The sequence below is a fragment of the Branchiostoma lanceolatum genome, chromosome 16 (assembly GCF_035083965.1).
Source record: "Branchiostoma lanceolatum isolate klBraLanc5 chromosome 16, klBraLanc5.hap2, whole genome shotgun sequence".
Classification (NCBI taxonomy): Eukaryota; Metazoa; Chordata; class Leptocardii; order Amphioxiformes; family Branchiostomatidae; genus Branchiostoma; species Branchiostoma lanceolatum.
The window spans coordinates 14,705,489-14,731,622 of NC_089737.1; the positions used below are offsets into that span (position 1 = coordinate 14,705,489).

Sequence of the window (26,134 nt, forward strand, 5' to 3'; positions counted from 1 at the left end):
GACTTCATTTTTCTGAGGAAGTCACAAAAGTTCTATCCCATTTATTGACAAGATATCTGACTAAATCTACAAATCACCTATATTGGACAAGGTTGAAAACAGAAGTAGCGTAATTATCCTTAGAATATCATCTAAATATATATATATAGAAGTAGATTCGTCTACAAGCTAAATAAAGCAATGAATATTTATGTCTTGAGTTCATGCTCTTCAGGTGGTAGCAACACACAGGTGAGATCTTCTAGCTATAGCACGTGCCATTTGCTTACATTCAAAATTCTCAAAATTATATACGTTCACGTGATGGCCACCTATGGTGAACGATTGGTGACAACAATAAATGCTTTTATTAAGTCATAGATGTATCTTAATACACTTACTTGGGAATACGCGTCTTGTATAGAAGATATATTAATAAAAGGAGTGTTCTCTCATCAGGTGTAAAATTAAAGAAAGTGTCGTAAAATAGAGTTATCATAGCTTATGATAAATTAATATCTCTAATCGAAATTGACTCTTTTGCCAGCTTGAAAGTTCATATTTGTTGGTAGAAATCATTCTGAAACAAGTTTTAACCGTAATTTCCAATCGAAAATTGGAAAGTCGAGGTTGGTGTTGTACAGTGGAAAACTTGTGTAAGTCCAATTTTTGTGCTGGAAATTACAGTTAAAACTTGTTTCAGAATGTTTGCTACCAACATAGATGAACTTTCAAGCCGGTAAAAGAATCTATTGGAGATATTCCTTTATTACAAGCTATGGTAAGTCTGTTATACAACTCTTTCTTATAGTATATTTCTACCAACGCAGATGAACTTTCAAGCCGGTAAATATAAAAGAATTTCGATTGGAGACTTGTTTCTTTTACCAGCTGAATGAAAGTTATGAATATTCATGCTTCACGGCTACGCACGTGAGCGCATCAGCCAGGTGAGATCCCCAGGTGAGGTGATGGCACACCTGGGCCACGCCCCCTTGTCTCCCATAAAAGCGGCACGAGTTCTGAGTTCGTTCATTCCCCTCTGCGCGGTGTTGTAGGAAGGTATCAGTGCTCCAGCATGGCGGGCACGATGTGGGCGTTCCGCGCTGCGTGCGTTCTTCTCTGTCTCGGGGTTGTGATCGGCTACCCCTCGCGAGGTAAGCTTTCTTTTAAATATATTTCCATGTGTTTTCCTTGATTCTGTTTGTCTTATATGTTGTAGTTTTGTACCTCTCCAAGCTACACATTATGCTCAAACGCTCTTAAATTTATCCCTGACTCAAAACGCGCAGGAAACCTTCTAGAAACCAGGGATGAAGAGTATGGTTTGGTCTACATAGTAGTTCAAAATGGTTTTGTTCAGATGTTGGCAAACTTCTCGTATGTCGTAGGATATGTTCTTGTACGAAGAATTTGCCATTCTGAAAGAAACTCTTTACTCTCATCAGTATTGTTCCAAGAACTGCTAATATTCAAACCGCGTATTTCAAAGAAATTACTCCCTGTCGCTGTTCATTAATCGTACATTAAACTCTCATTCTGTGTTTTATACTAGTATCTTAAGTTTAGATATCTTTTTATCTATTTTACAGGCAACAAAGCCAGAAACTTCATTGACGAGGACGAGCTCCGCACCATGCTGACCCGGCTGGTGAGACCCCGAGACGTGGACAGACTCCTGCACCAGAACGAGCAGCGAGATCACTCCGGCGAAGGATCTGGAGAAACCATCGTGGTGGAATTCCCCGGAGAAGGTAAAAATGAACTGGTATTTGTGTCAACTTTTAAGATTCAAGCCATCTAGAATTTAAATCGTATCAATTGCATTGTGCTTTGAAACTTCAAATTTCCTGCAAGCGTTCTCGTATATTACAAATGTTTCAATAAACTCGTGTTAGTGTCAATGTAAAAAAATTCAAGCCACTTAGAATTTAAATCGTATCAATGGCCTTGTGCTTTGAAACTCAGTCAAATTTCCTGCAAGCGTTCTTGTATATCACAAATGTTTTAATGGAAATCTTTAGTAACTTTGATAACTTAGCAATTGCACTCTGTACCTGACATCTAAGACCAGCCCCATATTCGTATAACACATTTTGGCCTTGTACTAAATGAATACTCCACCACCATGCACGTGTATCTCCTTGCCTCATGCTTTTTTTTTTACTTTTTTTTTTACTTCAGTGAAAGAAGGCTCTGGCGAGGGAAGCGGTGAGACAGGCGGTGCCTTTGAAGGATTCCCTGGCGACTGTAAGTTTGTATATGAATAACTTGGCATTTGTTGACTGTTTTGTTCCATAAACGTCGTTGTTCTCATATTAGCTAATTTCATCTGCTAGTCGCTGTCCCATCCTATTCTCTGCACATCTTGCTTCATTGTGAAGTTTTTGCTTTGTTTCACTTCGCATTTTTCGACACGTTTACTACGTGGAAGTCGTACATAGCTCCTAATATTCACTGATATCAGCAAGTCGTTGTCCTATCCTATGCAGATCTTCCTCCATTCTCATCACGATTTTGCTTGGTTTCTTTCTTGTTTTGTTTTTATTAAACAACACAACAGATAGACAAGATGGCAACGTACTCAAGTTAATAAAACTTATATTAACGCGCCATCATACAAAACAGGAATGTATTTAAACAGTTCTTGTTGGCTTCAAACTAGCTTACTCGATGGTTTGTATCTTGTCAACAACTTTTCCCCCGAACTTTTACTCCACTGCATCTATCAACTATGACAAACTAGCGCCCTTGTTTGTCTTTTCCTTTCCAGTGAAGGCTTATTACGGCCACGGCTACGGCGGCTACCGCCCCTACGGCTTCGGTGCACCCGTCTCAGGCCCAGTCGAGGGCTCAGGAGAGGAAGGAGGCAGTGGATTCATAGGAGCAGGTACGAGTCTTAAAGAAAAACACAATTCTACAGTCCCATTTTTCTTAAGTTTTGTATTCGTAAGACTGGTCAGATATCTATACTAGAAGAATATAGAGTAAACTTAAGGCATTGTGGTTTACTTCAACATCGTTCGTTACAGCGTTTTAAATCAGTTGAACACTAAGACTAGCAATTTTCACCCTCTTCGAACTTGTACGTGGAATAGAACCAAATTAGTAATCTTTCTGTTACATCTATTTCGGAATGTACTGAAAAGTTCCTTTGTCTTGGTTTCAGTGAAAGAGGGAGGCGAAGAGGGAAGCGGTGATGAACAAGAGGACGAACCAGTTCAACAGTGAGTATTTTTCCTGCATGTTTAAAATAAAATTCCTAGCGTTTCTTTGAAGATCATTCCAAAACTGCTAACTTTGTGACTCATCTACCCAGGTGTGTTGTAGCTATAGCTTGTGGCTTCCATGGTAACGGTTGCCATGGTAACGTTCTCCAGGTGCCCGGATGGAGACTTCATCTCTGCCAGCTGGCGCTGTGACGGAAGGACTGACTGCGATGACGGCTCGGACGAACAGGGCTGCGAAGGTGACTAATTTGATACATTGTATCCTTTTTGTCGCAAATCGTTCGTTGTCATTCAAATGTACACATTTTGTAACTTACGTTACCGTTTGAAGTAAGACGTTCCTGACTTTAAAATTTGTCACATATAAGGTGCCAAACTGTCGTTTTTCTGACCACTTAAAACTTAATTGGCTATCAAAAACGGCAGCGTGGCACCTTATGTGGCATAATCTTAATGTCAAAAACGTCTTACTTCAAACGGTAACGGAAGATACAAAATGTGTACATTTAAATGTGTCGCATCACACAACGTCGTCTTGTGCCATAGTGGTCACTCATTTTTCAATATTTCAAAACATTTGGAATGCATCCGTATTTCTGAACATCCGAATCAATCCTGTACCATGACATCAATTGGAATAATAGTATTGAGCGTGGTTGTGTACCGTTCATCTCATTTTTCATCTCATCTCTAATCTACTCGACTAGTATACTCCGTGGAAATTATACAATCTTAATCAGTTGAGTTCGTTTGACTAAGCTTTCCTGTTGATAGTCTTCTATTCCAATTTCGCGTTTTCGTGTAGACTTTTGTAAGACCTTGCATTTTTTTATTGCCTGCCAACAATAACACATTTCTTACGTCTCGTTCCCAGAGCTGTGTGAGGGCCTTGGTTACCCGGGTGACCGGGACTGCCGCTGCGCCAACTGCAAAGCGGACCGGCCGTCCCTGAACTGCGCATGCCCACCCAGCCAGTGTAAGGATATCCTAGAAGACAAATGTGACCGTAAGTAAAACCATATTTTAATTTTGCAATCTTTACTAGTTTTTGGTGACGGTAAACTATTTGTTTCCTTCTTAAATTGTTTTTGAGGCAGGTCAAATTTTCATCTTGATAACTTAACGTTACCGTTATGTATGACACAACAGCCAGAAGGTTTAGCCATTTACGATGTACTTTTCTTGTGGGTCTACAATCTACATGCATATTCCTCTTAACCGGTCTCTCTTGCATATAATCTTTGCAACTGACAAATTTTTGTACTTGTAGAATATAATAGTAGTCATTTTAACTTTTTAGAATGTTCATTTGCCCAATATCATAGCATTTTCTCCCCAGCCATTGTATGTTTCTGTCTATCTTCATTACTCTTGTCAACAGATTTCAATCTCTTTATAATTTTTTCCCAGAACTGACGATCCTGACCGTGCCTCCGTTCGACATGGCCAACGCGGCCGTGAGGCACGGCGTCTCGGGCCGAGTCGTGGGCGGCGCCATGCGGGCCGACATGGTCTTCATCACCGACGGATCCGCCAGCATCGGTACCTTCAACTTCGAGGAGATCAAGAAGTTCATGCGGCAGATGGTCGAAGGCCTCACCGTGTCGGTTACGTCATTCAGGTAAGCGACATCTTTAGATTTGCTTTCAGTTCAACAAACCTTCAACTTTTCCTCCACTTTTCGGGCCGCGTATATCAAAATTGTCTCACTGCGTTGCATACCTCATTCAGGTGCGTGAAATGACTCAAATCTGCCTTGAAATTCAATAAACGGTATTTTTTTTGGGCCGCATCTAAAGCATTCCTCGCCTATTCTATCAAAATGATGCAAAGTCGAATCATTTTTTATAGATATAACAACATTACGTTGGGCTTTCGTGAATTAGTATTCGTTACATTTGATTTCAACAAGATTGCGACTTTGATTTCGGCTGTACCTGAAGCATTTCTCGTCTTTTTTCCATCAAAGTCCCATCGCTGCTCTCAATGTCGAATCATGCTTTGGACTTGTCAATCAAATATTTAATGCACAACGTGATTCAAAAAAACTCGCACATTATTGAACATGTATCATTAAACACAGTACTAGATCTTAGCCCTGCAAATAATTGTTTAAGCCATTTAAGTGTTTTGAAAGTGGCTAACATTTTCAAATTGTAGATTGTCATGCATCTTGTATTTTCCAGGGTTGGCGCAATGCAGTTTGCTTATAACAACCGAGAGGAGTTCGGGCTCGAAGATAACTATGACAACGCCGGGGTGGACGCCGCCATCTGCGCCATTCCTTATATGGACGGACCTGGAACTTACACCGGGGAGGCCATCTTGTTCGCCAAGGACTACATGTTCGGTAAGGTCACGCCTCTTTACCCAACTTGACCTTGCTTTCCGGTACAGAATTCAAAGTAACGTAAAATCTATCAATCGAGCTGAAGTCATTCGCTTGTAAATGGTTAATAAATTGTACATCAAAATTATTCGGTGCTTTAATAGTTTAGATGACAAATGTACACTGTTAAAACTTGTCAGACTTTGCCTATCAAACTTTACCTATCCGAACACAATCAACTTGCTCTTTTCTAAGTTGTTCCACCTACCTTTTCAATTTTCTACGTTAACTTTTCTCGTAGCACTCTTGACCATCTCGACTAAATATTCGATGTGTTATATCCTTTTCTTCAGCCCCGATCAGACCGGAAATACGTCACGTTGGCATAGTGATCACGGACGGAAAGACTTCCATCGGCGCCATGGACGTTGGAACCGCGTCCGGCTCTGCGCAGAGTGCGGTAAGGGCCAAGTACTACTCTACAGAGTCTACACATTCAGCACATAGAAAACTATCGTTGAGTTGAGCAGGTATCTGCTTGTAGAGTCCTATAAGGAATAGTTCTCTCCTTGGTACTGAATGTGTAGTCTTTAGCTGTTCCATTTTGTGTTCACAAGTTGAAAGAATCGTAACTCGGGCTTCGTTACTACATTCGTTGCATAAACGTCAAAACTTACACAAATGTTTTTTGTAAACTTTCCATTTGTTTTCCTTTCATACCCCTTGTGTCTGATACTTTTATTGTTGCTACATTCAAAACTTTTATCAGAGCGTTTCAAACTCTAACCTTGAATAGTTTATCAGGGTGCTAAATAAATTAAAGTTTTTCATGTATGCATTTTGGTTTGATTCTCTACATGAACTTATTTCTTTATTTTGCACTGATACATTGAAGGTCATGTACTGTTCAAAAGTTTCAAATTGTTGCCTCGTTCCCAAGGTCTCGTTCAAAAGTTTGAAATTGTTGTCTCGTTCCCAAGGTCTCGTTCAAAAATTTGAAATTGTTGTCTCGTTCCCAGGGCATTGTGCTGTACGCCATCGGGATCGGACTGATGAACGACGCGGCGTACAACGCGCAGCTGCAGGCCATCGCGGGGACTTCTGGGAAGGTGTTCCATGTGGGTGACTTCAGCGCGCTGTCCGGTATTATCAGCGCCCTGCTGGCAGACATCTTCGCTCTGCCGCCACCCGCCCTCCGTAAGTATCCTAACTTTTGCGCAGTGGTTTTATACTGCACATTTTGCGGTGACGAGAGTTCATGACACCGTGTATCTTCTCTGTATGACTACTGTGAAATGTCTATCTGTCAATTAAAACAGCCCGAAAACCTCTCCTTTCTACTGCAAAATGAAATAGCGGAAGTAAATGACTTTACAAAATAGCGTTTTGCAACGTTACGTGAGTGATGACTTTGAATAATAGTGTATTCACAGCTTTCAGACTATTCATTTGAGAGAATTGCCTCCTTTTCATTTGACAGATGCTGCCCAAGTTTATGCAAATATCTGCTCTAACTTGTATTTGTGTTCCAGCGGTTCCTGCCCCGGCTCCAGCCCCATATCCGGTTCCGGCTCCAGCACCGTATCCGGTGCCTGCCCCCGCACCATATCCGGTTCCTGCACCAGCCCCATATCCGGTTCCGGCTCCTGCTCCATACCCAGTTCCGGCACCAGCCCCATATCCGGTTCCGTCTCCAGCACCACCTGCTCCGTATCCGGCACCGGCCCCAGTTCCGGCTCCGGCACCATATCCGGTTCCGGCCCCAGTTCCGGCTCCTGCACCGGCCCCGGTTCCAGCTCCAGCACCATATCCAGTTCCGGCCCCCGCTCCATACCCAGTTCCTGCACCTGCTCCGGCCCCATATCCGGTTCCGGCACCTGCACCATATCCAGTTCCGGCTCCAGCTCCGTATCCGGCTCCGGCACCATATCCAGTTCCGGCTCCAGCTCCGTATCCGGCTCCGGCACCATACCCTGTACCGGCACCGGCCCCAGTTCCGGCTCCCGCTCCATACCCAGTTCCGGCACCGGCTCCATATCCTATTCCTGCTCCGGCGCCTGCTCCTCCTCCTCCCCCTCCTCCCCCTCCTCCACAGCCACTCCCTCCACCGCCCCCAGCTCCCGCTCCTGTTCCGGCCCCTGCTCCTCCTCCTCCCCCTGCTCCGGTTCCAGCGCCTGCTCCATATCCGGTTCCGGCGCCTGCTCCGTACCCCGTACCGGCTCCCGCTCCATATCCAGTTCCGGCTCCCGCTCCATACCCTGCACCCGCTCCTCCACCTCCTCCTCCCCCTGCTCCGGCCCCGCCGCCACCACCACCTCCTCCTCAGCCACTCCCTCCTCCTGCTCCGGCTCCTGCTCCGGTTCCAGCGCCTGCTCCTGCTCCTCCTCCTCCACCTCCCCCTGCTCCGGCTCCTTATCCCGTTCCAGCGCCTCCTCCACCACCACCACCACCACAGCCAATCCTGCCTCCTCCTCCCCCACCTCCTCCTCCTCCTCCAAGTGTGGAAGTCTCCTGCTCCGACAGCACCCTGGAGATCGACCTTGCCGCCTCGTCCTTCCCGACCGTGCGCACCTCTAACCTGCGCCTTGTGGACGCTGCCTGCCGAGCCACCAGTAACGGAACCCACATGATCATGAAGTCTCCTCTCAACGCCTGCGGAACTACCTCTTACGTGAGTTACGTTTAATGTATCTTTTTTTGGCGACACCTCAGGGGCTAGCCTAACCATGAAGTCTTCGCGTAACGGTTGCGGAACAACCTCCTACGTGACTTTACGTTTTATAAATCTTTTAGGCTAGCCACTGAGGCATTGCCAAAACACTTTTTACTAGACGTTATCTCACGTGAGTTACGGTTTACAAATCTTATGCTAGCCCCTGAAGCCTCGCAAAGAATATTATTTATTTTCTACTAGGCGTTGTGTTACCAAATGCAATGTCTTTTATGGATCGCAAGGTGGTGCACATGTACGCTGCTAACATCGTAAGTTATGGGTTTGACTTACTTGACCTTGTCTTAATAGAACCGCCATCTTTTAGAACTCCATGTGACATCTTTTCTTAACCTTATGTTACTGTTTCTCTTAAATATCAGGAAACACCTGACTACATCATTTACGACAACGTTGTGACCGACGAGTCTCTCGCGAGAGCCGGCGAGATTATCCGAGACTGCGGGTTCGAGATGAGGATCCAGTGCCAGATCCCGCGCAGGCTTCAAGTGTCCGGAGACTTCGATCCAATCCAGGTCCCAGAAATGTAAGATTCAAGCTTCCTCTTATTTCTGGAATTCGTAAAACGTGTTGCCATGACAACGAACATCAGAGGATTTCATATATATGACTGGAGAAAAAAAATTGATTACTTTTCGTCAGTCTCTTAAATCTCACGCTTAGTCTAAGATCTAATGTTTCATGATTCATATATGGCCCCTTGTACAAAAGACATTTCTTATTTAAGACCTTCAAAAGCTTAATCAAGTTTGATATCCGTTTCGTTCTTGTAGGTACGCCGCCGTTGGCACTGGTGACATCAACGTGATCATGCACTTCTGCACGGATAGCGTCTGCTCCAACTTCAAGCCGTACCCCGTCACCTACCGGGTCTGCGAACAGGTACGGACACGCCCCGCTCCTTGGTCGTTGCCAAAATGTTCATTTCTGTATATCATAGATTTGACAAGAATCCTAAGATTGACGATTTACACAAATCCTTGCAAACTTTATATTGGTAGATCGTCTCGGTGCTTTCGAAGTGTTGAACTTTTGCACGTAACAGATCAACATATTCGTCAACATGGTTAACTGTCTAATTGGCTGTTTAAACAGATGAAATAACGTATGTTTTTGAGGTTACAGTATAAAACTTGTGATTCCGTCCTTGTAATTTCTGTGAACTTCTCTTGACCTTGACCCTTTGCCCTTGACAGGTTTACGTCGAAGTCCAGCTGTTGTCCTCTGACCCCGACCTGAGTATTCTGGTTCTGACGGGTGAAGCCACGCCCTCCATGTCGCGAACCGGCGGCCCTCTTTATGACATCATTAACCAAGGGTGAGTCTGGCGATCTGTAATCTACAAGCAGATGTAAGGCGTCGGTTTGTTTGTTCTATACCGTTTTGTCAGCTTTTCGAGATGACTTAGCTGACGTTAACAAGCTCAATTTGAAGCAAGATTGGAGGAGGCTAAATCTTTATTTCTTTTTCTAGCTGCTCTTCTGTTAGCGGCGGTTTGTCATTTACGAAACAGCAGCTTATATCATTGAAAATACTATTTAGCTTATCCATAATCAGCGTTGCCACCCTTTAGAAGCGTAACATTGCACTGGTGATTTCTCCATTCATACGTTATGCTACAGTTCGACATTGTGTCTTGGTCTCATTGCCTTCTACCCATAGCTGTGGAGTTGCATTGGTTTGTCCAAACATTATAATCTTAGTCTGATCTTCTATACTTTTGTATGAACGTAGTAAAACTGATATCATTTGTATTTCCTTCCTCCAGCTGCGGAGTGGACCCTACGTACGTGGTGTACCCGGCCCCGAACCATGCCGTCATCCGCTTCGGCTTCCAGGCCTTCAAGTTCGCCACGGACTACCCCAAGGTCTACCTGCACGCCGACGTCCTCATCTGCAAGTCTTCCACTGTCGGCAACCGCTGCTCTCAAGGTCAGGAAATGTCTTAAAGACGTTCAGCACTTTCTTAAAGACGTTCAGCACTTTCTTAAAGACGTTCAGCACTTTCTTAAAGACGTTCAGCACTTTCTTAAAGACGTTCAGCACTTTCTTAAAGACGTTCAGCACTTTCTTAAAGACGTTCAGCACTTTCTTAAAGACGTTCAGCACTTTCTTAAAGACGTTCAGCACTTTCTTAAAGACGTTCAGCACTTTCTTAAAGACGTTCAGCACTTTCTTAAAGACGTTCAGCACTTTCTTAAAGACGTTCAGCACTTTCTTAAAGACGTTCAGCACTTTCTTAAAGACGTTCAGCACTTTCTTAAAGACGTTCAGCACTTTCTTAAAGACGTTCAGCACTTTCTTAAAGACGTTCAGCACTTTCTTAAAGACGTTCAGCACTTTCTTAAAGACGTTCAGCACTTTCTTAAAACCTCACTACATTAAGATATAGTAGCATTTAACCTGTTTCCAGGTGCTACCTTTGACCTCTTCAATGTTAAAACCTGTAGATTAAAATTTGTAAGGTGTATCCACTGCTGCTCTAAAGGGTACCAGTCTTACTCAGACGACGTTCGTTAATTTGTTACTTTCGCATCTTAAGATTTGTACATTGTGTGGCACAGCTCTTAGTCAGGTCATGTTGTTTAGTTTAATTTTTCGTATTTATTGTAGTCCATCCGTATAACCGCCCTTCAACGTAGCAAACTGACTACTTGGTTAATAAGCTATTTGATAAAATTCGTACACTTGGAGTGCAACCATGACCAACATCTTTTACATTTTTCCTCTGCAGGTTGTGCCACTGCCGGTAGGCGGCGCCGCGACCTCGCAACGACGCCAGGCGTAGCCCTGTATCACGTGACTGCTCCAGCTCCCATGATCCTTTTCGACGACGTGGACGAGACTCTCGTTCCCCAATCGTAAGGTAAAATATACAACTTTTCAATGTTTCTTGATTTCTTTGAATGAAGTTTTGCAGTAATCATATCATACCCAAGAAACCACGTCTTTGACAAGTTTAGACCCTTCCAAGCAGCCATCTTGGAAGCTCTATCATATATAAAAGCAAGGCTTATTTCTGTATCCATTGTTCCCTTGGTTTTTTTTTGCTTTAACTCTTTTGATTTCTCCTTTAAGGATTTATTATGACTTTGTGAATGACCTTGTTTCTTTTTTCCAGGTGATGGGGAGATGTTCGACTGTTCTGCGGAGTCACGTGATCACATTCAACCTTCCTACGAGAATTCCGCGCAGCACGATTTGATGACGTAACCGCACGTCTTGATGACGTAATCGAACAGTCGAACGCCTTGTAAATATTGTATAGTACAATGCCCTACCAAAAATGTATTTTACAAATGAATGAGAACGATTGAATATTGAAGATCTACGTGAATTTGAATAAATTATGCCACAACGCGTTAAACCTTCTGTCTGATGTCTTACCTCTCTAGATAACTTTAGTAGGTATAGGTGTGAACAACATGGATGTGAGTGAATTAATTCTTGTGTGGAATAGACTGCATGGTCATGAGTTACAGAGACGGAATGTATGAATGATTTTATACATGTATGACTCTCTATGCGTAGTTACTGACACTTAAGCCATACAGCTCACTTGGTATAAAGAGATTGCTGTTCCCGCAAGTTAGATGATCGACTGTCCAACCTTGCCCATTTCGCCATCCCGACTATTTCCCTTCCAGCCCTTTGTTCGTAGTAGAAATCAAACCACCTCAGGTTTCTTTTTCTCAGTAAACTTACTCAAATGACGCCGAGAGTTTTCTAAAAATCCGAATCGTCTTAACGTCTTTTGCTTGTTCGCCGCTTGTTAGAATTAGTTGATATCAGATCTTTAGATATAAGTCAACAGTGTGTTCAGTGCAAGATAAGCTTTGCCTGATAAATTGCAAGCTAATATACATGACACTTTGTCCGAGTTCAAATTGCAAAAATAACTGTCAAATTGTTTCGTCATTTTGTTGGTAGTACCCAGATGTACCAGAAAACTATGCTAATGAACTGAGCTTTAGAAGGGCTTTGTTTTTGTGTCAGGGACTACACCTTGATTTGACTATTTATTGCTGATAGCTTAAGTTAAAATATATTTTCATAGATTTATTCCTATATTAATGCATACTTGTTATGTGCATTCTCTAGCAATGAAGCTGAATCGTCATTGAAGGGCTTACCCTTGCGAAACATTCGAGTACCTCAGCGTTGAGTGCCTTCATAATTTCTTACGTGTATCACATCAACAATCTAGGAACTAAAGGCCTCTGATTTGAGAAGAGTCTAACATTCATGCACCTATTTCAGCTACAGGTTGGGCTGTAGTAAAAAGCTGTAGGTAATATTAGTACATGTACTGATACAGAAAGTATTTGCTTTTTCACCTACTGAGAAGTCACAAAACTACCTAAAGATTAAGCTAAAATTCGTCTACCTCAGTACACACGTGTATGCGTGCACAGTGGTCTCTAGTGGATGTACATGTATGTAGGAGGTTAATCTTAGAATAGGAACTGCTATAGGCAAATAGAAGTGTTCCGCAATGTGCCTTACGGTATAACACATGACATATGTGGACTTCTGATAACCCCCATGCAGAGCCTTTGTCCTTATATACTAGTACCACATAGTTAGGACACACAATAAGTGACTAAGGAACTTAGTGATTGACGTCTTAGAAAACAACAATCAATGTGTAAAAACAGCTTAATTCCATTTCAAGTGTCCGTATAACCCCCATTTAGAGCCCTAATTAACATTTCTAATCAATGTTACCATTTACTGTCATCTATCTGTGGTTTCCACACAGCGACACAAAAAAAGCCATGGCTTACACCTCAGTGAGACGTGATTACCTGATTTATTATTAGTCCAAAACACGAAAAATCCCCAGAAAGACCCCCAATTCACGACTCCCGTTATGCATGTCCCAATTTAACGACGCTTGTTTTTGACACAGTAGATGTTCCTCTCTCCAGCAAAGGTAAAACCATTCATCAATATTGTGGGAGATTGGAGAAAGAGCCCCTAAAAATGACATGAAAATTCTGCTTTCCTTGGTTCTGATAACCCCCAGCACACCCTCTCAACTTTGATGCTTGATCTTGAACTTTTCGTCAATGAAACTCTGGAAACCATGCTATATGTAAATATAAAACTTATGTCCATATCTTTATTGTAATTATTAGGGTGGCCATCGCAATCTCAGTAATTTTTAACCATAAATTGTTCGATTTTTTAGGGTCTCCGAGGGGGGTCCCAGAACCACATAACGAAAAATACCTGAAGGGTTTTAGTTATATTGCTGTTCATAGTTCCACATACCTATCACACATACAAAGTTTGAGCCGATTTGGCCGACCCCCATCTTCCCACCTCTGCCTGGTTTTCTCGTGCAATGACTCTTTAGAAAGCGTTGTAAACAGAGTTATCATAGCTTATAATAAATTAATATCTCTAATCGAAATATATTCTTTTACCAGCATGAGAGTTCATCTATGTTGGTAGAAATCATTCTGAAGCAGGGTTTAACCGTAATTTCACGAAAATTGGAAAGTCGAGGTTGGTGTTGTACAGCGGAAAATTTGTGTAAGTCCAATTCTTGTGCTGGAAATTACAGTTAAAACTTGTTTCAGAATGCATATGTTTGCTACCAACATAGATGGACTTTCAAGCTGGTAAAAGAATCTAATTCTTGATTTGTTAACTGTAACTTAATTTTAGCTGATTTATCTGTCGCTAGTCAACAGCTAAAATTTCATCATCGCTTATATTTGATCTCTAATATTTGAGACAGTAATGTTTGTTCCAACGTTGAAATTAAGTACCGTGACCTACTCCATTTTCCCCCAACCGCTATATTTTCCTGCCGCTATATCAAAGTGATTTACAGTATTTCGATTGGAGACTTGTTCCCGAATGATTCTTTTACCAGCTAAATGAAAGTTATGAATATTCTTGCATCACAGCTACGCACGTGAGCGTATCAGCCAGGTGAGTGCCCCAGGTGAGGAGCGTACACACCTGGGCCACGCCCCCTTGTCTCCTATAAAGGCGGCACGAGTTCTGGGTTCGTTCATTCCCTTCTGCGCGGTGTTGTAGGAAGGTATCAGTGCTTCAGCATGGCGGGCACGATGTGGGCGTTCCGCGCTGCGTGCGTTCTTCTCTGTCTCGGGGTTGTGATCGGCTACCCCTCACGAGGTAAGAGTTCTTTGAAATACATTTCCACGTGCTTTCCTGTATTGTAGTTTTGTACCCTTCCAAGCTCGGCCACCCCTCACGAGGCAAGGGCTCTCAAAATCTATGTGAAACTGTGCTGTCTTGTATTTCATGCAATGTGGATTAGAGTGTAGCTTTGTGCCAACCGTGCTCTAAAATTTCCTTATCAGTTAAGTTGTACTGAAATTCTGCAGGAGGTAATATTTCTTCAAAATCGATCTCAAGGTGTTTTCCTGGATTGTGGTTTTGAAGAGTGTAGTTTTCTACCTCTCCAAGCTTGGTTACCCTTCAAGTCGTAATTTATTAGGTATCTTAAACCCGTTGCCTTTCGTACATCGTGGTTTTAGAGTAATTCTGTACCTCTCCAAGCTACAAATTTTGTTCAAACGCCGTCTGAACTCTTAAATTTACCCCTGACTCAAAAGGCGCAGGAAACTCTCTAGAAACCAGAGATGAAGCGTTTGGTTTGGTCTGCATAGTTGTTCAAAATAGTTTTGTTTAGATGTTGGAAAACCTCTCGTATGCCGTTGGATATGTTCTTGTACGAAAAATTTGCCATTCTGAAAAACTCTTTACTTTCATCAGCATTGTTTCAAGAACTGCTCTAATATTTGTACCGTATTTCAAAGAAATTGCCCCCGGTCGCTGTTCATAAATCGTGTATTCAACTCTCATTCTGTGTTGTATACTAGTAATTAGTTTAAATATCTTTTTATCTATTTTCCAGGCAGCAAAGCCAGAAACTTCATTGACGAGGACGAGCTCCGCACCATGCTGACCCGGCTGGTGAGGACACGAGACGTGGACAGACTCCTGCACCAGAACGAGCAGCGAGAGAACTCCGGCGAAGGGTCCGGAGAAACTATCGTGGTGGAATTCCCAGGAGAAGGTAAAACTGAACTCGTATTGGTGTCAATGTAGAAATTCAAGCCACTTAGAATTTAAATCGTATCAATGGCCATGTGCTTTGAAACTCAGTCAAATTTCCTGCAAGCGTTCTTGTATATTACAAATGTTTCAATGAAAATCTGTAGTAACTTTGATAACTTAGCAATTGCATTCAGGACCCGACAAACTGAAACAAGCCCCAATATTCATAAAACACATTTTGGCCTTGTACTAGATAGAATACACCAGCACCATGCACGTGTATCTCATTGCCTCATGCTGTTTTTTTTGTGTTTTTTTTTTCTTTCAGTGAAAGAAGGCTCTGGCGAGGGAAGCGGTGAGACAGGCGGCGCATTCGAAGGATTCCCTGGCGACTGTAAGTTTGTATATAAATAACTTGGGATTTGTCGACTGTTTTAGTCCATAAACGTCGTTGTTCTCATATTAGCTAATTTCATTTGCCCTACCCTATTCTCTGCACATCTTGCTTCATTGTGAAGTTTTTGCTTTGTTTCACTTCGCATTTTTCGACACGTTTACTACGTGGAAGTCGTACATAGCTCCTAATATTCACTGATATCAGCAAGTCGTTGTCCTATCCTATGCAGATCTTCCTCCATTCTCATCACGATTTTGCTTGGTTTCTTTCTTGTTTTGTTTTTATTAAACAACACAACAGATAGACAAGATGGCAACGTACTCAAGTTAATAAAACTTATATCAACGCGCCATCATACAAAACAGGAATGTATTTAAACAGTTCTTGTTGGCTTCAAACTAGCTTACTCGATGGTTTGTATCTTGTCAACAACTTTTCACCCCGCACTTTTACTCCACTGCATCTTATCAACTATGACAAACTAGCGCTCTTGTTTGTCTTTTCCTTTCCAGTGAAGTATTACGGCCACGGCTACGGCGGCTACCGCCCCTACGGCTTCGGTGCACCCGTCTCAGGCCCAGTCGAGGGCTCAGGAGAGGAAGGAGGCAGTGGATTCATAGGAGCAGGTACAAGTCTTAAAGAAAAATACAATTCTACAGTCCCATTTTTCTTCAGTTTTGTATTCGTAAGACTGGTCAGATATCTATACTAGAAGAATACAGAGTAAAGTTGAGGCATCGTGCTTAATTTCAACATCGTTAGTGTTTTAAATCAGTTGAACACTAAGACTAGCAATTTTCACCCTCTTCGAACTTGTGACAGAAAGATTGCCAAATTGGTTCAATTCCACGTACATCTATTTCGGAATATACTGAAAAGTTACGTTGTTTTGGTTTCAGTGAAAGAGGGAGGCGAAGAGGGAAGCGGTGATGAACAAGAGGACGAACCAGTTCAACAGTATTTTTCCTGCATTTTCTAAATAAAATTCCTAGCGTTTCTTTGAAGATCATTCCAAAACTACTAACTTTGTGACTCATCTACCCAGATGTGTTGTAGCCATAGCCTGTAGTCGCTTCCATGGTAACGGTTGCCATGTTAACGTTCTCCAGGTGCCCGGATGGAGACTTCATCTCTGCCAGCTGGCGCTGTGACGGAAGAACTGATTGCGATGATGGCTCGGATGAACAGGGCTGCGAAGGTGACTAACTTGATACATTGTATCCTTTTTGTCGCATATGTGTCGTATCACGACGTCTTGTGCCATAGTGTTACAAATTTTTCAATATTTCAAAACATTTGGAATGCATCCGTATTTCTGAACTTCCAAATCAATCCTGTACCATGACATGGACGATTGCAATGAAGGTATTGCGTGTGGTTTGTGTTACGTTATTTTGCCATCTCATCTCTAATCTACTAGACTAGAATACTCCGGGGAAATTGTAAAATCTTGATCAGTTGAGTTAGTTTGACTAAGCTTTCCTGTTGATAGTCTTCTATTCCAATTTCGCGTTTTCGTGTAGCCTTTTGTAACCTCTTGCATTTTTTATATTGCCTGCCAACAACAACACATTTCTTACGTCTCGTTCCCAGAGCTGTGTGAGGGTCTCGGTTACCCGGGTGACCGGGACTGCCGCTGCGCCAACTGCAAAGCGGACCGGCCGTCCCTGAACTGCGCATGCCCGCCCAGCCAGTGTAAGGATATCCTAGAGGACAAGTGTGACCGTAAGTAAAACAATATTCTAATTTTTGGCATCTTTACTAGTTTTTGGTGACGGGAAACTATTTGTTTCCTTCTTAAATTGTTTTTGAGGCAGGCCAAATTTTCATCTTGATAAATTAACGTTACCGTTATGCATGACACAACAGCCAGAAGGTTTAGCCATTTACGATGTACTTTTCTTGTCGGTCTGCAATCTACATGCATATTCCTCTTAACCGGTCTGTCTCTTGCATATAATTTTTGCAACTGACAAATTTTTCTACTTGTAGAATATGATTGTCATTTTTGACTTTTTAGAATGTTCATTTGCCTAAATTCGTAGCATTTTCTCTCCAGCTATTGCCATTGTATGTTTCTGTCGATCTTCATTGCATATTCTTGTCAACAGATTTCAATCTCTTTATAATTTTTCCCTAGAACTGACTATCCTGACCGTACCTCCGTTCGACATGGCCAACGCGGCCGTGAGGCACGGCGTCCCCAACTCGGGCCGGGTCGTCGGCGGCGCCATGCGGGCCGACATGGTCTTCATCACCGACGGATCCGCCAGCATCGGTACCTTCAACTTCGAGGAGATCAAGAAGTTCATGCGGCAGATGGTCGAGGGCCTCACCGTGTCGCTTACTTCATTCAGGTAAGCTAGATGGTTAAATTTGCGTTCAGTTCAACAAACCTGCAACTTTTCTTAGACTTTCGGGCCGCATCTAAAGCATTCCTCGCCTCTTCTATCAAAATGGCGCAAAGTTAAATCATGTTCTTTTAGATATTACAACATCATTACGTTGGGCTTTAGTGAAATAGTACTAGTATTCGTTAGATTTGCTTTCAACAAGATTGCGACTTTGATTTCGGCTGTACCTGAAGCATTTCTCGTATTTTTTTCCATTAAGTCCCATTGCTGCTTTCAATGTCGAATCATGCTTTGGACTTGTCGATGATCAAATAATTAATGCATAACATGACTCCAACAACTTGCGCATTATTGAACATATATTATTGAACACAGTACTAGATTTTAGCCGTGCAAGTAATGCTTGCTAGAAGCTATGAAAGCCTCTGGAAAGTGGTTAACATTTTTTTTTAATTCTACGTTTTCTTTAATCTTGTATTTTCCAGGATTGGCGCAATGCAATTTGCTTATTCCAACCGAGAGGAGTTTGGGCTCGAAGATAACTATGACAACGCCGGAGTTGACGCCGCCATCTGCGCCATTCCTTATATGGACGGACCTGGAACTTACACCGGGGAGGCCATCTTGTTCGCCAAGGACTACATGTTCGGTAAGGTCACGCCCCTTTACCCAACTTGACCTTGCTTTCCGGTACAGAATTCAAAGTAACGTAAAATCTATCCATCGAGTTGATGTCATTCACTTGTAAATGGTTGATAGAAATTATAGATAAAAATTGTTCGGTGCTTTAATATTTCCGATGACAATACCTATCAAACTTTACCTATCCGAACACGAACAATCAACTTGCTCTTTTCTAAGTTGTCCGACCTACCTTTTCAATTTTCTGCGTTAACTTTTTCTCGTAGCACTCTTGACCTTCTCGAGTAAATATTCGATGTATTGTATCCTTTTCTGCAGCCCCGATCAGACCGGAAATACGTCACGTTGGCATAGTGATCACGGACGGAAAGACTTCGATCGGCGCCATGGACGTTGGAACCGCGTCCGGCTCTGCGCAGAGTGCGGTAAGGGCCAAGTACTACTCTACAAGCAGATACCTGCTCAACGATAATTTTCTATGTGTAGTTTGTAGAGTCCTGCAAGGAATGGTTCTCTCCTTGGTACTGAATGTGTAGTCTTTAGCTGTTCCATTGTGCATTCACAAGTTGAAAGAATCGTAACTGTAGGCTTGGTTACTACATTCGTTGCATAAACACCAAAACGTACACAAATGTTTTTTTTTAAACTTTACATTTGTTTTTTCTTTCATTCCCCTTGTTTCCGATACTTCCATTGTTGCTACATTCAAAGGTTTTATCAGAACGTTTTAAACTCTAACCTTGAATAGTTCATCAGGGTGCTAAATAAGTTTTTTTAATGTATGCATTTTGCTTTAATTCTCTACATGAACTTATTTCTCTACTTTGCACTGATACATTGAAGTTCATGTACTGTTCAAAAGTTTGACATTGTTGTCTCGTTCCCAGGGTCTCGTTCAAAAGTTTGAAATTGTCCTCTCGTTCCCAAGGTCTCGTTCAAAAGTTTGAAATTGTTGTCTCGTTCCCAGGGCATCGTGCTATACGCCATCGGGATCGGACTGATGAATGACGCGGCGTACAACGCGCAGCTGCAGGCCATCGCGGGGACTTCTGGGAAGGTGTTCCACGTCGGCGATTTCAGCGCGCTGTCCGGTATCATCAGCGCCCTGCTGGCAGACATCTTCGCTCTGCCGCCACCCGCCCTCCGTAAGTATCATGTCTAACTTTTGCGAATGCAGTAGTTTTATACTGCTCATTTTCCGGTGACATCTCCGAGAATTCATCACAGCGTGCATCTTCTCTGTATGACTACTATGAAACGTTTATCTGCCAATCAAAACAGCCCCAAAAACCTCTCCTTTCTACCGCAAAATGAAATAGCGAAAGTAAATGACTTTACAAAATAGCGTTTTGCAACGTTACGTGAGTGGTGACTTTGAATGATAGTGTATTCATTTCAGAGAATTGCCTCCTTTTCATTTGACATTCTGCCCAAGTTTATGCAAATATCTGCTTTAACTTGTACTTGTGTTCCAGCGGTTCCTGCCCCGGCTCCGTATCCGGCTCCAGCGCCATATCCGGTTCCGGCTCCAGCACCGTATCCGGTGCCTTCCCCCGCACCATATCCGGCTCCAGCCCCATATCCGGTTCCGGCTCCTGCTCCATACCCAGTTCCAGCTCCAGCCCCATATCCGGTTCCGTCTCCAGCACCACCTGCTCCGTATCCGGCCCCAGTTCCAGCTCCGGCACCATATCCGGTTCCAGCTCCGGCACCATATCCGGTTCCGGCTCCTGCACCGGCCCCGGTTCCAGCTCCAGCACCATATCCAGTTCCGGCCCCCGCTCCATACCCAGTTCCTGCACCTGCTCCGGTTCCGGCACCTGCACCATATCCAGTTCCGGCCCCCGCTCCATACCCAGTTCCTGCACCTGCTCCGGTTCCGGCACCTGCACCATATCCAGTTCCGGCTCCAGCTCCGTATCCGGCTCCGGCACCAGCCCCAGTTCCGGCTCCCGCTCCATACCCAGTTCCGGCACCTGCTCCATATCCGATTCCCGCTCCGGCGCCTGCTCCTCCTCCCCCTCCTCCACAGCCACTCCCTCCACCGCCCCCAGCACCCGCTCCTGTTCCGGCCCCTGCTCCTCCTCCTCCCCCTGCTCCGGTTCCAGCGCCTGCTCCATATCCGGTTCCAGCACCTGCTCCGTACCCTGCTCCCGCTCCCGCTCCATATCCGGTTCCGGCCCCTGCTCCATACCCTGCTCCCGCTCCTCCCCCTCCTCCTCCCCCTGCTCCGGCCCCGCCGCCACCACCACCCCCTCAGCCACTCCCTCCTCCTGCTCCGGCTCCTTATCCGGTTCCAGCTCCTGCTCCTGCTCCTCCTCCTCCACCTCCCCCCGCTCCGGCTCCATATCCGATTCCAGCGCCTACTCCGGCCCCTCCTCCTCCCCCACCACCACCACCACAGCCGCCAATCCTTCCGCCGCCTCCTCCCCCTCCTCCACCTCCTCCTCCTCCTCCAAGCGTGGAAGTCTCCTGCTCCGACAGCACCCTGGAGATCGACCTTGCCGCCTCGTCCTTCCCGACCGTGCGCACCTCCAACCTGCGCCTTGTGGACGCCGCCTGCCGAGCCACCAGTAACGGAACCCACATGATCATGAAGTCTCCACTCAACGCCTGCGGAACTACCTCTTACGTGAGTTACGTTTAATGTATCTTTTTTGGCGACGCCTCGGGGCCTAGCCTTAGCATGAAGTCTTCGCTTAACGGCAACGGAACAACTTCCCACGCGAGTTAACATTTATGAATCTTTTAGGCTAGCTCCTGAGGCATTCCCAAAAACATTTTATACTAGACGTTCTCTTACTTGAGTTAAGAGAAATACTTTCTCTGTAATAGAACCGCCATCTTTTAGAACTCATATGACATCTTTTCTTAATCTTCTTACTATTTCTCTTAAATTTCAGGAAACACCTGACTACATCATTTACGACAACGTTGTGACCGACGAGTCTCTCGCGAGAGCCGGCGAAATTATCCGAGACTGCGGATTCGAGATGAGAATCCAGTGCCAGATCCCGCGCAGGCTTCAAGTGTCCGGAGACTTCGATCCAATCCAGGTCCCAGAAATGTAAGATTCAAGCTTCCTCTTTTTAGTTTCCAAGTTTTCTAGACAGGGGGTTTCACAAAGCAAGATACTACTTAACGTTGACTTTCTTGTAACTCACGCTTAGATGCTTGAACCTTAAGTATATGGCCCTCCTCTCTAAAGACACTTGTTAAAACCTTCAAAAGCTGAAGTTTGATATCCATTTCGTTCTTGTAGGTATGCCGCCGTTGGCACTGGTGACATCAACGTGATCATGCACTTCTGCACGGACAGCGTCTGCTCCAACTTCAAGCCGTACCCCGTCACCTATCGGGTCTGCGAACAGGTACGGACAAGCCCCACCCCTTGGTTGTTGCCAAAATGTTCACTTCTGTATATCAACGATTTGACCAGAATCCTAAGATTGACGATTTACACAAATCCTTGTAAACTTTGTATCGGTAGATCGTCTCAGTGCTTTCGAAGCGCTGGACACCTTTTGCACGTAACAGACCAGCATATTCGTCAACACAGCTGTTAACTGTCTAATTCGGTGTTAACGTTGGGTAACCTAAATTCGTGGGGTACTTAAAGTCGGGATTTTTCGAAAACGGGGTATTTAGGGATATGTGCTAGATGCAAAATCAGTTATAACCCCAGCAATGCAAAGCAGATAGACTAACGTATTCAGAACCCTGGCTGAAAAGCTTCGATAACCATGCATTAGAAGTTGGCGACGTCAAAAACTCTCCGTCCCTTATTGACAGAGTCTGGGGGCTTCGTGGGAGAATCACCCAGCACGGTTGTTCGCTGGTTTATAAGACAAATGTCACATCTCCTGCCTGCTAAACACAATTATTTATAAGACAACTTATTACAATCTCTTTTGCTAACCTGGAAGTGTGATCAATCATCAAAACTCCTCTCTGTTGCTACAACCTACGGCACGTGTATTTTCCCGCCGCCATATTGTTAACCAGAATCCTGTTGTCAAGCAGACGACAAAGGTTTGTGAGGAACACTTTTTTGTCTAAATGCTGCGTGTGATAGTGGACTGAGGAAGATATTTTCCTCAAAGTTTGCTCCTAACACAACAAGGAACACATGGACATAGTAGTATTACCATTGCTACGGCATCCAGCTAACTTCCCATGAATAATGTAACGTTACACGTTGCCCGATGATGACGATGGGCCGACTTTGAGTGAAGTTCTACCGACTCAACACACGGGTTGTTCCCGAACTGGCCTGATGTGTGCGGTACGGCCGTTTTTTCATGTATTTTTTTACTTGGACACGTCTATATCCATAGCACTCTCCTCAAGCCAAGGATGGAACGAATAGCTGCTGTATAAAATGTAATTAGCGGTAAGATATTCAAGACGAATCTTCTCTCCCGAATTAATGTGCCCCCCTGTCCGACAGCACCGTAATTGTGCGTGCGGCGGACGGTAGTTTCAAGTTGAAATATTATGGTGTCAGCACGACTAGAGACAAAATCTACCATATATATGATTAGTGCAAAGATAGTACATGATACTGACAGAATAATAGAAAAAAAGGATGGTTTATTGTTCTGCTAGATTGATTTCAGTCAACCATTATCGGAAAAATCCCGAATTTAGGTTACCCAACGTTAAATCAGATGAAAGAACGTATTTTTTACGTACTTTTATGGTATAAAGTTTGACGTGATTCCGTCCTTGTCATTTGTCCTGAAACTTCTCGTCCTCACCTTGACCTTTTGCCCTTGACAGGTTTACGTCGAAGTCCAGCTGTTGTCCTCTGACCCCGACCTGAGCATCCTGGTCCTGACTGGCGAAGCCACGCCCTCCATGTCGCGAACCGGCGGCCCTCTTTATGACATCATTAACCAAGGGTGAGTCTGGCGATCTGTAATCTACAAGCAGATGTAAGGCGTCGGTTCGTTTCTGTTCTTTACCGTTTTGTCAGCTTTTCGAGATGACTTAGCTGACGTTAACAAGCTCAATTTGAAGCAAGATTGGAGGCTAAATCTTTAGTTATTTTTCTAGCTGCTCTTCTGTTAGCGGCGGTTTGTCATTTACAAAACAGCAGCTTATATTAGTGAAAATACTATTTAGCTTATTCAGAATCAGCGTTGGCAGCATTCAGAAGCGTAACATTGCACTGGTGATTTCTCCATTCATAAGTTATGCTACAGTTAGACATTGTGTCTTGGTCTCATTGCCTTCTACCCATAGCTGTGGAGTTGCATTGGTTTGTCTAAACATTATAATCTTAGTCTGATCTTCTATACTTTTATATGAACGTAGCAAAACTGATATTATTTGTATTTCTTTCCTCCAGCTGCGGAGTGGACCCGACCTACGTGGTGTACCCGGCCCCGAACCATGCCGTCATCCGCTTCGGCTTCCAAGCCTTCAAGTTCGCCACGGACTACCCCAAGGTCTACCTGCACGCTGACGTCCTCATCTGCAAGTCTTCCACTGTCGGCAACCGCTGCTCTCAAGGTCAGGAAATGTCTTAAAGACGTTCAGCACTTTCTTAAAATCTCACTACATTAAGATATAGTAGCTTTTAACCTGTTTCCAGTTGCTACCTTTTGACCTCTTCAATGTTATCACATGTAGATTGATATTTGTAAGGTGTTTATCCACTGCTACTCTAAAGGGTACCAGTCTTACTCAGACGACGTTCGTTAATTTGTTACTTTCTCATCTTAATATTTGTACATTGTGTGGCACAGCTCGTCAGGTCATGTTGTTTAGTTTAATTTTTCGTATTTATTGTAGTCCATCCGTACAACCACCCTTCAACGTAGCAAACTGACTACTTGGTTAATAAGCTAGTTGATAAAATTCGTACATTTGGAGTGCAACCATGACCAACATCTTTTACATTTTTCCTCTGCAGGTTGTGCCACTGCCGGTAGGCGGCGCCGCGACCTCGCAACGACGCCAGGCGTGGCCCTGTATCACGTGACTGCTCCAGCACCCATGATCCTTTTCGACGACGTGGACGAGACTCTCGTTCCCCAATCGTAAGAGGTAAATATACAAAATGTTCTTGATTTCTCTAGTTGAAGTTTTGCAGTAATCATATCATAATCAAGAAACCACGTCTTTCACAAGTTTAGACCCTTCCAAGCAGCCATCTTGGAAGCTCTAAAGCATAGCTTATTTCTGTATCCATTGTCCCCTTGGTTATTTTTTGCTTTAACTTTTTTGATTTCTCCTTTAGTTTAAAGAATTTACAATGACTTTGTAAATGACCTTGTTCCTTTTTTTTCAGGTGATGGGAGATGTTCGACTGTTCGGCGGAGTCACGTGATCACATTCAACCTTCCTACGAGAATTCCGCGCAGCACGATTTGATGACGTAACCGCACGATTTGATGACGTAAACGAACAGTCGAACGCCTTGTAAATATTGTATAGTACAATGCCCTACCAAAAATGTCTTCTACAAATGAATGAGAATTGAATATTGTGTGAAGATCCGAAGTTGAATAAATTATGCCATAACGCGTTAAACCTTCTGTCTGTTGTCTTACCTCTCTAAGATAACTCAACTAGGTACATGTATCAGTGTGAACAAGATTGGTGTGAATGAATTCCTTTCTGGAATAGACTGCATGATCATATGAGGTTTGAGACTGAATATAATCTTAGTTATTGATCCTTAGTCATACAGCTCAATTCGTATAAAGAGGTTAATGTTCCCGTCAAGTTAGATACTCGACTGTCGAACCTTGCCCTTTCGAGATGTCTTCCCCTTTGTCCATTTGCTTGTAGAAGCAGTAGATTGAAACGTCTCAAGTTTCTCATTCTTTCTGGGCTCTTATTCAAAAGGTGTCGAAAGTTTGCCTTTGAATAGACGGCAACGCTGTTCAGTGCAAGATAAGATTTACCTGATAAATTGCAAGCTAATATAGATGACCAGCATGAAAACTTTGGTGGCCAAATTCAAACGCCTGGAACAAATTGTTAGCGATGTAAAATTTAGAGTTGAAAGTTGCGAAACTTGTGAATCATCTTTTTAAGTGTTATATATCCGCAGCCTTTGCCTACGATTTGGGTATGTGAATAAGATCTAAAGATAAGCAGACAACACTTTACCTAATCAATTGCGAGCTTATCTGGGTAACCAACATGAAACTTAGTCTAAATCCAAAAGCGTCATACCATTTTGTAAATTCCTACTTTACTTAGCCAGTGTTTCTGCCATCTATGAAGTAAAATATAACACCTAAAATCAGACGCGTGAGACAAACTTGTGGTTTCCTACTTTATTTAGCCAGTATTTCTGCCCTGTAAGCAGTTATCATATAACATTGCAGCATCGTCGGTGACTAACATTATAAACTAATGTTGAAATCATACACATTTTAAATCTTAAGCCCCGGTTACACATAGCCAAACATG

The 26,134-nt window shown here is 43.5% G+C and overlaps 2 protein-coding genes across 4 annotated transcripts; both read left to right on the top strand.

Moving 5' to 3' along the window:
• Positions 1-1,029: 1,029 nt before the first annotated feature.
• On the top strand, positions 1,030-25,243 carry LOC136421629 (uncharacterized). Of its 3 annotated transcripts, none has more exons than XM_066409092.1 (18): positions 1,030-1,136; positions 1,572-1,733; positions 2,164-2,229; positions 16,220-16,333; positions 16,607-16,664; positions 16,817-16,905; positions 17,301-17,432; positions 17,848-18,064; positions 18,547-18,710; positions 19,022-19,128; positions 19,671-19,848; positions 20,179-21,335; positions 21,607-21,770; positions 21,966-22,074; positions 23,486-23,607; positions 24,057-24,220; positions 24,624-24,757; positions 25,002-25,243. In XM_066409092.1, exons 1-17 carry the CDS (start codon positions 1,058-1,060, stop codon positions 24,752-24,754), a joined length of 3,213 nt encoding a protein of 1,070 aa, XP_066265189.1. In that variant the 5' UTR covers positions 1,030-1,057; the 3' UTR covers positions 24,755-24,757; positions 25,002-25,243. The 3 variants fall into 3 exon arrangements, with proteins under 3 accessions (XP_066265189.1, XP_066265188.1, XP_066265190.1); XM_066409091.1 differs by lacking the exons at positions 1,030-1,136; positions 1,572-1,733; positions 2,164-2,229 and adding exons at positions 14,316-14,422; positions 15,168-15,329; positions 15,639-15,704; XM_066409093.1 differs by lacking the exons at positions 1,030-1,136; positions 1,572-1,733; positions 2,164-2,229 and adding exons at positions 14,316-14,422; positions 15,168-15,329; positions 15,639-15,704 and having other exon boundaries at positions 24,624-24,750.
• On the top strand, positions 2,552-11,394 carry LOC136422111 (uncharacterized). Its single transcript, XM_066409760.1, has 16 exons — positions 2,552-2,567; positions 2,753-2,869; positions 3,149-3,206; positions 3,360-3,448; positions 4,084-4,215; positions 4,620-4,830; positions 5,396-5,559; positions 5,892-5,998; positions 6,558-6,735; positions 7,071-8,209; positions 8,632-8,795; positions 9,043-9,151; positions 9,466-9,587; positions 10,038-10,201; positions 11,004-11,130; positions 11,391-11,394. Exons 1-16 carry the CDS (start codon positions 2,552-2,554, stop codon positions 11,392-11,394), a joined length of 2,901 nt encoding a protein of 966 aa, XP_066265857.1.
• Positions 25,244-26,134: the final 891 nt, after the last annotated feature.

What these genes read in the sequence shown, in the direction of transcription:
- LOC136422111 (XM_066409760.1), top strand. An exon ending in GGACGAACAGGGCTGCGAAG is followed by an intron (nt 3,449 to 4,083) that starts GTGACTAATTTG and finishes TCTCGTTCCCAG; the next exon opens with AGCTGTGTGAGGGCCTTGGT. An exon ending in CCTAGAAGACAAATGTGACC is followed by an intron (nt 4,216 to 4,619) that starts GTAAGTAAAACC and finishes ATTTTTTCCCAG; the next exon opens with AACTGACGATCCTGACCGTG.
- LOC136421629 (XM_066409092.1), top strand. Translation starts at nt 1,058, where the DNA reads ATGGCGGGCACGATGTGGGCGTTCCGCGCTGCGTGCGTTCTTCTCTGT. An exon ending in CCTAGAGGACAAGTGTGACC is followed by an intron (nt 17,433 to 17,847) that starts GTAAGTAAAACA and finishes ATTTTTCCCTAG; the next exon opens with AACTGACTATCCTGACCGTA. An exon ending in CGGCAACCGCTGCTCTCAAG is followed by an intron (nt 24,221 to 24,623) that starts GTCAGGAAATGT and finishes TTTCCTCTGCAG; the next exon opens with GTTGTGCCACTGCCGGTAGG.